The 10,000-nt window shown below is 38.7% G+C and overlaps 2 protein-coding genes and 1 pseudogene across 2 annotated transcripts in view; all 3 read right to left on the reverse strand.

Annotated features, from left to right (window-relative positions):
- Positions 1-1,236, reverse strand: part of LOC138055475 (uncharacterized) — a 1,256-nt gene extending 20 nt beyond the window's left edge. Inside the window, exons 1-2 of the mRNA XM_068901401.1 lie at positions 573-1,236; positions 1-393 (exon numbers count right to left, since the gene is read on the reverse strand). The exon at positions 1-393 is cut by the window's left edge and continues 20 nt beyond it. Coding sequence (XP_068757502.1) covers positions 1-393; positions 573-1,236 — 1,057 coding nt within the window. The remainder of the gene's footprint in view (positions 394-572) is intronic.
- Positions 1,237-3,999: 2,763 nt separating this feature from the next.
- Positions 4,000-6,031, reverse strand: LOC138055476 (protein DBF4 homolog A-like). Its single transcript, XM_068901402.1, has 4 exons — positions 6,028-6,031; positions 5,479-5,532; positions 5,117-5,173; positions 4,000-4,751 (listed from the first exon to the last, which is right to left on the reverse strand). Exons 1-4 carry the CDS (start codon positions 6,029-6,031, stop codon positions 4,000-4,002), a joined length of 867 nt encoding a protein of 288 aa, XP_068757503.1.
- A 399-nt stretch (positions 6,032-6,430) lies between these two features.
- The window catches only part of LOC138055477 (uncharacterized), a 6,683-nt pseudogene continuing 3,113 nt past the window's right edge, over positions 6,431-10,000 (reverse strand).

Raw genomic sequence — 10,000 nt, forward strand, 5'->3', positions numbered from 1 at the left:
GTGTTGGCGGATCTACGTTAAAGTATTGTGATGTCTGATTTGGATATAGGCATGTAAGAGCATTCCTGAGAATTGCACAAACGACATACATCTTTCCTACACTACTCAAACTAATTTTTAGATTCCTTTTAAAGTCCATAAACTTAAAATAATTTACAATGTCATTAAACAGCCATTCTACGGACTCCCGCACTGTATGCATAGCCTGGTTGAAAGCAATCATTGGGGCAGTAAGGGCTCTATTTCGGAATGGCATCTGTAAGTAAATTCTATGAGGGTATGCTGGATCGCCGTACAAGCAAAATGGATTGCCAGCTGGTGAATTTGCAAAGCGTTGCAGGTCTTGAAGAAGTCCTGAATCAGCTAGCATTCCAGCATCGTGTTTACGACCCTCTGAAACAGTAAAAGGAAGTAAAAAATTCGTAAGGAACTAAAAATGCTTCTTGTACAGGTTTGTCACATGAGCCTCTCACTCTTTACCCCGGACACTCTTCCAATATTTCTTGTTAAAAACATAGTGAAAATGAAATCGCCCACTCTCTCTTTGTACAAACACTCCCCGCAAAACTTACCCACTGGACCAAATAGGTTACCAATTAAACCATTGGGTAGAGCCACACACTGGAATTTTAGAGCGTTAACCCTCTTATGGCCGTTGTAGATGACTCTTTGGTGCTCTCCTGGTCTGCATATGGGTCGAACGGTCCCATCAAGGAACCCAAAACAATTATGTAAAGCAGCTCCTTTGCCAGAAATAACGTTACTGTAAATCTGTAATGCAGCTGGATTAAGCACATTGTGGTTCCACTGTGTTATGCGATGTCTGTGAGTGTTATGTATAAAATCCAAGACGTCATTACTGACCATACTGAGAACTGGTACTGGCAGTCCAAATCGAGAAATCATGTCACTGTATCTGCAGGGATAACTTAATCTTCTAAGAAGAATGCAGAGACCTTCCATTCCGTCAACAACACTTCTTTGATAGCATCTGAAGCTATCAGGTATTTGAAGAACCTCTGAGAGAATTTGCAAGTCGTGCTTTCTAAATCTAAACTCTGCCAAGCACTCGGCATCGTTCATCTCATGGAGGGAAAACCTCTCGTATTCCTCATACGAGAAATTGGGATTTTTCGGCATAAATTGCTCGTGTAGTAGCAAAAACTCATCTTCATCTAGAATACCGACCTCATAACTCAAAAGAAGTTGCTCTTGGACCTCGTGAAAAGAAGACATGATAAAATTATTGGACTGTTTCTCGATTTTCACGATAAATGAGCACTGTTTTGTTTACATGTCCTTGTCCACGTTCAAGTGTGTGCTTAACATTTTAGTTTTCCCGCCGTGAACGACGTCCATCGTCCTAGTCCCTCAGCAACTCTACTCGTCGTCGTCGTTGCTTAAGGTCCCTAATAAATTATTAACATGAACGTTTTACATGCACATAGGCCTTAAAACGTTGGTCTTTGGCAAGTGGTACATTGAGCAGCAAAAGATACTGCAATGGTAACTGTTAATTCAACTCTTTTTTACAATTTGTGGTTCCAGCAGTATACCATGTAACCATTTCAGAATCTAGAGTTTCCATTCTCCTTTCCATTTTCCCTTAATTTGTGGTTGAAAATTTGATGTGTTCGCGATCGTATTCACATTGAAATGGTGTTAATTCCATCAACATTACAGCCATGGAAATGGATACCCGCTGTTTGGAAAGAAGCATAAGCTTGCACATCAAAGTAGACTGACAGTTATAAATTTACCGGTATCTCTTTTATTTTAAGGGATAAGCAATATTGTGTAGTTTAGATGGTTTCGAAGGTTTTCTGTGTTCTAATTTAAGACCACCCAATAAAATTAAATGAAAACCATTGCATAACCGCAATCGGCGCCATTCTTTAATTTGATGATCTTTTTTCGGGAAAATCCAGGGGGTGGGGGGTCTTAAGTGAAATTTCCTCCGTGGTGGGTTATGGATATTTTCTGGAACTACACAATTTACTTTTGAGCCAATAATCATTGCAAATCTCACCAAACTAATTCCATATGCTCATTTAATAGTTTCTCTATCTCATTCCTGGCTTTCTTATCATGCATCTTTTCTTTTGCTTCCTTATACCTTGTGCAATCAGTACATTTTGTGAATCTGTTTTCCTAAAGGAAACAAAAGTGATTCATTAATATCTACAAACTTCATATTCATTCCATTGGATTGTCTTCAAAAGGTAAATTTGCAATATGCAGCATGGATAATTACTGGGCAGAATTAGCAAACTTATTATTATCAAATTTTAAACAGTAACTGCACCAATTAATAACTAATTGTTACAGTTAAAGTGTCCCTAACCCCAAAATATGGTTTTCGCTACAATGATTCTTTGCACCTGTTCGAGATGCATTGCAGCCTTTTTTCCTTTTTATAGCCTTCAAAACTTGGGAAAAACCAAGCATCCTTTGTTCATGACAGAGTCTGAAGGGGAGTAGGTCTATTCCCGATTTGACGTCACCAAGTAATTTACATTGCATTAGCTCTTTGTAAACATGCATGCAAAGTAGATTGTGAGATCAAATCAGGAATAGACCCATTCCCCTTTCGACTCAGTTGTGAACAAATGATGCTTGGTTTTTCGCAAGTGTTGAAGCCTATAAAAAGGCAGGATTTGTTAGAAAAAGGAAAAAAAAAGGCCACAATGCGTTTTGAACAGGTGCAAAGATTCATTTAAAAAAAAACAATATTTTGGGGTTTGGGGCACTTTAATAAATAAAGTGAAAAAAACATATTCTTTGCCTGTTAATGTCATTTATACAGCACAACAATTTAAAAAAATTGCATTTTAGGGATTTTAACAAATGTAATCAATTCTGTACATCACTGCATTTGCACCTGTCCTTTTCATGTAATTTCATCACACACAGTGTTCCAGTACACTTTCCATCAAAATTGTGCTTTGTTGCAACTATGGTAAACCTTGTTAAGGGCAGTGGTGAATTTCTCTGCCAGAGACACAATGTCATATAATTTATGCAGCTCATCATGCACAAGGATAATTCTTTGGGGGCTAATAGAACTCTATCATTGGTTATCCACAATTTTATTTAAATTTTTTTCCCTGTTCCATACAGGTCATGGACTAATTTTCATAGTTCCAGATTATCCATAAAAGCTTGGATTAAAACAGGTTTAAAAGAGATTCCGTGCAGTCAACCAAATTAAAACTACCTGTCAGGTACTGCATGATAAACTCCTCTGAATCACAGACAACTCACCTTTGCAATAAGGACATGTGAAAAGTGCCCACGGAAGATAGAATAGAACTGGGAAATTCCAACAGATGGAGCATTAAAAGAAGTATTTTCGTCACACATTCGTTGATAGATGCTCAACCGCGTAAAACAGGATGGTAAATGGATTGTCTTGTTGTCAGGTTCGTACTGGCCAACACACGACACAATCCGTTGTCTTCTGAGACGGCTTCTTCTGACCCAGATTGCCATTACTCCACTTCGACTGTACCCTCCTTAAATGTATTGAAGATCCTCCTAAACCATTCTCTATTCACGTTGTGGATCAGAAGCCATGCCTCTTAATGAATTCACCTGAGTCACATGATTGGCAATGGTTGGAGAGATACTCAATTACATAGTTCCGTTTTTCTGTTTGATTCAAGTTCTGGAAATGCAACTCACAGGAACTGACGTCCTCAATAGAAAGTTTTCGCATGCATTTTCTCTCACAAGAAGGAGTGGCCAACAGCCAAAGCAGGCATTCATCAACTCGTCTTTCTAAAAGAAATGCATTTTAATTGTATTTATAAGTAATTCAGAAAAGACAAAACCTACTTTGCAACTATGTAATATTTTTTTCAACGAGGAAATATATAATCATTGCAAATTATGCCCTTAGTTCAGGATAATGCATGTCCCTTGTTAATAAAGTTATAATCATCGATCCTTTCAACAACATCAGACATACATTTTCAAAATACAGCCCTAAAAATAATCTTAGTTGTGAAAATAGTGTTTTTTTTCCCATGCATCAGTTCTGCTTTTTACAAAATCTTCAGGGGAAAACCCCAGCTTAATTAATGCATCAACACCAGCACAATTAGAAGCATCCATTGCTGCAGATCTGTGCTTGGTACTGTTAATGTGATCTTGAAAGACTTTGTACACCTCATTACACAGGCCACAAAACTGTAATGGAGTTCTCATTTGCTTAGCCATGCTAACATTTCCACTAGATCTGAACCAAGTATCAAATGAAGAATGAGGCAAAGGGACTGCAGTGTCTAAGAAAGGAAAACTCTTAAATTCAATGAATTCTGGCTTGTGACTGCGATCCTCAGCTTTGAGAAATGGTGCTTCAAGTGTCCTTTTATAATCCTTTTCTTGACAAATTGTTGTTTTACGTTGCATAATAGCTTTCTTGCAATCAATGATAATTTGATTGTAATGAACTATTGGAATTTTCCATTTTTCGGCAAATTGGTGGATTGAAGATGGCCCACATTTCTTGGATGACATTTGTATAAGTTGCCAGGATCTTGTAAGGTAACCATGTTTTGAAAATGAACGTTTCCATTCAGGTGACACATCCGTGATTATAATGTCCACATTTTTTTCAAGAAAAACAGTAATATGACCTCCATGATATTTTACAATGCTCTGAATCTTGTCCTTATTGCTTTTTAAACTAAGCAAATGTAGAAAGACTCTTTTTCCCAATAATTTTTCATTTGTGAAGTTTCCAAAACCTGTGGATTCAATTATAAGTTTTTCTTTTTAACACATGCCAACAGAGCAAAATGAGAGGAAAGTGAAATGGCCAGGCATAAAATAACACACTTTAAGTTTATATCTGACTTATACTGAAAGTTGTGTAAAATGTGCATCCCAAATTTGTATTCAAGTGTTATCTTGTGTTTTCAACCCCTTGGACAACCAGGGCTAAGAGTCTAAGCCACAAGAGTGCTGAAGAAACATGAACAAAAACTGTCTACATACATAAAGGCCACACACAGCCCTGGTCTTCACTTTCAAAACCTGTGAGGCTTTGGTCCTCAAAAAATCATAGTTCATAGGCTTAAATTTAATTCATACAACAATGTAGACCACCTACCTGTGGTCTTATACTTCTGAGGGGAAGAGGATTTTTGCTTTGATTCTTGAGCAAGGCCTACATAACAAGAGATAATGTTTAAAAAAAAATGTCTTCAAATCAAACAACATTACCCCGGCCCCTTTGATTACAATGATGGGAAGTGAATGGATGTACATAACACGTCTCAGGGTCCTTAGTGATGTCTGTCAGACGTAAGGGTCACTGAGACTTACGTTTTCGGTGAGGCTAATCGACTGGACAAACATTGGTTAAAAGGAGTGCACCTAAGACCGTTTAATACGGTTTAGCTTGTGACTATCACATAAATTATGAAAAAACAAAGATAAGCGCAGTGCTTTCACAGAAAAAAAGGGACCTACCTCTGCTTAGATTTTGAGAAGAAGTGAATTTTTGGTCGCTTTCTTGGTCAATCCCTACAAGATACAACTTAATATTAATTTTTTTTTTCTCAACTTCAAAAGAAATAACACGCAAACCACAAGAATAAATCTCAAGGCAACGTAGCTTGCAGAATACCCGGGTCTCACCCGGCCCGACCCGGCCCACAAAATATCTAACTTAAACATGCTGCAGTCGTGTTGTTTTGCGCCCGCAGTCCTACAGCCCCGTATAAAATAAGGCGTTAAAAAGAAAGTTGTGGACATTGACCAGCGCTTCTGAGAAGTACACAAGTTATGATTTACTCGTGCTCTGGATGTGATTTGCAAAATAGGTAACGGTAAGTAAGTATTGTATTTGCGATATTCAGATTCAATACCACATGTTTAGCAGCTATGGAAAATGTATGGGATAATCAGCTGTTCTTTCTCCATAGTAAACCCATACCAAAGGAAAGGTAGGTGAATACCATGGGTTAGCAACTATGGGGAATCTATGGGATTACCAGCTGCTCTCTGTCCATAGCAAACCCATACCTAAGGATCACCCCTGCATGAGCAGGCACCTGTGGTTTAAGCAGTAGTTTGCCCATAGCAATCCCATAACTGGCTACATGTCAGTTATGAGTGGGTTTCTTATCCAAGCTTTTTTTAAAAGCATGACACCTGAAGTGATTCTATCCATTCAATACAGATATGGGTAAGGAAGATCATTAAAGCCAAAGTGAATAATACTACAGCAATTCAGTTTCCAATCATACGTCAATTTTATTAATAATTATATCACTTTAATTAACTAGTTACATGCAGGGGTCCCATAAAATAGTTTAACACACAGATTTCTTGGTCAGCTTTCGAATTATCATTCATTTGTCTAAAAGAATTATGTCCTACTTTTCCTATTTTTATGCCTATTTCAAAACAAGAATTCAACCTAGAGTTCCTCAGAAGAAGGGGAATTTTGGATTTGTAAAACTCGCACTCTTGGTGGACGTCTCGCTTCAACACACTTCATGTTGATTTTTTGCACAACCTGGCTTGGAGATGGACCTTCTTTAGAAAATTTTGAACACACCTTCCCTGCAAATTGAATGGATAAAATAATGTTAGTGGCTTGCTCTGGAACAGAAATTTTGTTGGATTTATAGCTGTGAATCTAGGTTTCATTTCTAAACAACTGAAAGTAGAGATATATGTAGATTTCTCCATTTTTAACCACTTCTTCCCTAATGTCAAATGCCAAACTCACTTGCCTAGACAATTTCCTTATCAGTTAAGGTTACTTCCCACCTTCGCGGGTGCCCTTCGCCAAAAACATTGTACGCGCGCCAGTTTAAATAAAACCCCAACAAACTATATATCATTAGAAAGCTTAATAAATGTACGTGACGAAAAAAATACAATTTTAGCGAAGTTTTCTTTCCGGAAGTGTCACAGGCCGGTAAGGCGTGAAACGACCGAGGGTTCTTCTATTGAATTTATCGGCTATCGGATTCCAAAGTACGAGCAAAATGGCTGCACAGTCTTATTCACAAGGCATCAATGAACAAAAGTGTGTCGGGCTTTTTCGATATTCTGATTGGTTGTCTAGATATCCAGATCTAAAGTTGGAGTAGCTAAAAATGTGCGAGACGTGTTGCGTAAATGGACGCCATGCGAAAAATATATTAAAGATCAAAATTTCCCGACACACTTTTGTTTGTCATTATATATGGAATGTTCTAGCGAAATTTCACGACAATCCGCCAAATCTGCATACCCTATAAATTCGGTCAAAGTGGATGTATTCCTCTCAAAATCATATGCAAGATTTTCACTTGTAAAGGTTCGTATGCAACTCGTGCCACGCCTGGAGATTATCTCGCCTGATGAAACCGCAAACCAATGGAACGACAGGACCTCCTACCATCTGTGACAATAGATGAAGATTTCCCGGGAAAAGCATCGCATTGCAACACGTTTTTTATATCGCTCAGTCGAGTGGAATTCAAGACGTCGACACAATTACAATGGGCAAAGACACTAAAGGCAAAGGCAAAACCCGTGCCAAAAAGGTCAAAGGCGGAAAACGTGCCGCTGAAAAACAAGAGGCGACTAGTAACAAATCGACGGACAGCTCAAGTGCTCCAGTGTTTAGGGCTGTTGGTATCGCATTTTTCTTTTTCTTCATCGCTTCCACCAGATTCCGACGAAGAATCTTGTCAACAAACTGCACTGGCGTTGACTTTGATTTTTAAGATACTTGCTCCAAGGATTTTCGCCGGCTCCGGGTCTTCAGGAGATGCCGAGATTGTGGAAGGTTTTTGGCCAAAGCAAGAGCCTTTGTCGCTTTCGGCGAGGTTCTTTTTCTTTCTTTGGCAAAATGGAGATATTTCTTTCTTCTTTGGGTCGGTTTTTTTTCTTTTCTTTACCCGAGGACTTTTTTCTGCTTTTGATTTTTCCATACGAGTTATTAGAGCTTCCACGTGGGAATTTTGTCAAGTATGTGATGTAAATAAAAATATGCAAATAACATGAATACGAGCGTGAGCTTTTGCCGCGAAAATTTCCCCAAGAGGTCTCGCGCGTTGACAAGATTATGACACCTTCATAGTTTATTAACTTTGTTTGAAAATACGCTTTTTCTAAATAACTCGGCCGCTTTTTGAGATTTTTAACTTTTTCCTTTTGTAAACGCTAGATAAAATGACTGACCTAACTTTTGTCAAATAAAAAAAAACCCGATTTTTTCGGCCTCTGAAGGTGGGAAGTAACCTTAAATGTGTGTCAAAAGCATAACTTTTCTTATTATATTTGAGCATTTTGAACTAATAAAAGACAAAACTTACCGATAAGTGCTTCAACAATCAGCGGGCTCAGAGCTTGACGACCACTACCATTCTTGCTTTTGTGTTCTTGCCCCTTAGCACATGAATCTTTAAGGGTATCCTTGCTAAAGAAAATATCCACTGCAGCATTGAGATACCCAGTCCAGCCCTTGTATGCAGAACAGTATGCCCTCTGATGGGGGTATCAATACACCCCTGATCCCTCAATCAGTTCAACCATCTGTCAATACAAAGCACCCTTTTAGTTTCTTAAATCCTGGTGCGCACTACATGACAAATCATGCACATACAAAACATGTTTCAAAGGCAATATATTAATGGCAATGTGAAAACAAAATTCTCTTTCCTTCTTTCTAAAGGAAAAGTGTTTGAACAAAGTTGCATGAGTTCACTTTGACAAAATAACTGAATAACAAAAAAATGTCAAGAATGACACATAATAATTATGCATACAACCCTTCATATCAAACTGAGCCTTAATCAAGAAAATTGCAGTACCTTGTACTCCTGAGCCAAAGTTTGATCAAGGATTCCTGGGCTGGGCCTGTTAGCCTCAATTTCTCCAGATGTCTTTGCTTTTACTGTTGACAGATAAAATAATATGCAATAATTTTTTGACTACCTTCTGTGTTCAGGAGATGAGACATACTGAAAATTAATTAGCTTGAGGTATGGTTCTACTTGGAGAAGGAAATTCTTGGGTGGTGTGTTTGTTTGATGTTCTGAGAATGTGACTTTTACCTAATGGAAACATTATGTACTTTGATAGTTAACATAAAGTATGATGGGCTAAGGACTAGAAGAGAGGAAGACTGTTTCGCTTTTCGTGTCTCCAAGGACAGATCTGTTTTAGAAAGACTCTGAATCTCAACTTACAAGCTATGTTGAGTCGCCTGTGAAGTTTTTGCAGTCTATTCCTCAGAGCTTTGTTTTCAAGCCACTGGTCCCTGCAGCACTGGTTTTCATGCCCATGGTCATCATCGACAAGGGTCATCAGGGGAAGTATCCTCTTCATCACTGCTCACTTCTGCTACCTGCCTCGCACTGTCAAAGTGAAGACTCCTTCTCAGCTCATCATTGTTGCTCTTCCTGGAACTTGGAGTGAAACTGTTCTCTGGAGTTTGAATTAATACCGGTGTCTGCCTGTTGCTCTGAAGTGAAGTGTTTGTTTGTGGGGTGCACATGTTGCTGCTTACTGGAGACAAATTTGAATGGGAAGAAACCCTTGCTCTTTGGATGCTCTGACTTCTGATAACATTATGAGTTGATGATTGTTTGACTGTGGTGTTCTGTGGGCAGTGTTTGCTTGTTTGCTTCTGTCTTTGTGGTTGCTGTGGTCTGTGTCAGCTGAAGGGAGTAACGAAGTTGATTCAGCAGAACGAGGGACAGCAGGAACATGTACATCAGCAGCAACCATAACTTCTTGCCCCTGAGGGCTGTTGCAAAAGGACTGGGTGCTGGATGCCCATCGGGCCTCAGCCTGAGCTTTTCGTGTCTCAACCAACAGTGCTTGCCTTTGCTTCTCCTCCTCTTTCTTCTTTTTCTTGTCATCTTTTTCTTTTAATCGTTTTTCTTTGTCTTGATCACCAGCACTGCATCCAGGATGTTTTCGTTTCTTTTTCTGACTTGGCTGTGTACTGTTGCATCACTGTTTGGTCTTTTATCACATTTCTTAA

The sequence above is a fragment of the Montipora capricornis genome, chromosome 7 (assembly GCF_036669925.1).
Source record: "Montipora capricornis isolate CH-2021 chromosome 7, ASM3666992v2, whole genome shotgun sequence".
NCBI lineage: Eukaryota > Metazoa > Cnidaria > Anthozoa > Scleractinia > Acroporidae > Montipora > Montipora capricornis.

Coding starts and splice junctions, on each gene's coding strand:
- LOC138055476 (XM_068901402.1), bottom strand. Junction 5,174..5,478: donor TTCTCAAAATCTAAGCAGAG/GTAGGTCCCTTT, acceptor CTTGTTATGTAG/GCCTTGCTCAAGAATCAAAG. Junction 4,752..5,116: donor TCAGAAGTATAAGACCACAG/GTAGGTGGTCTA, acceptor TTGAATCCACAG/GTTTTGGAAACTTCACAAAT.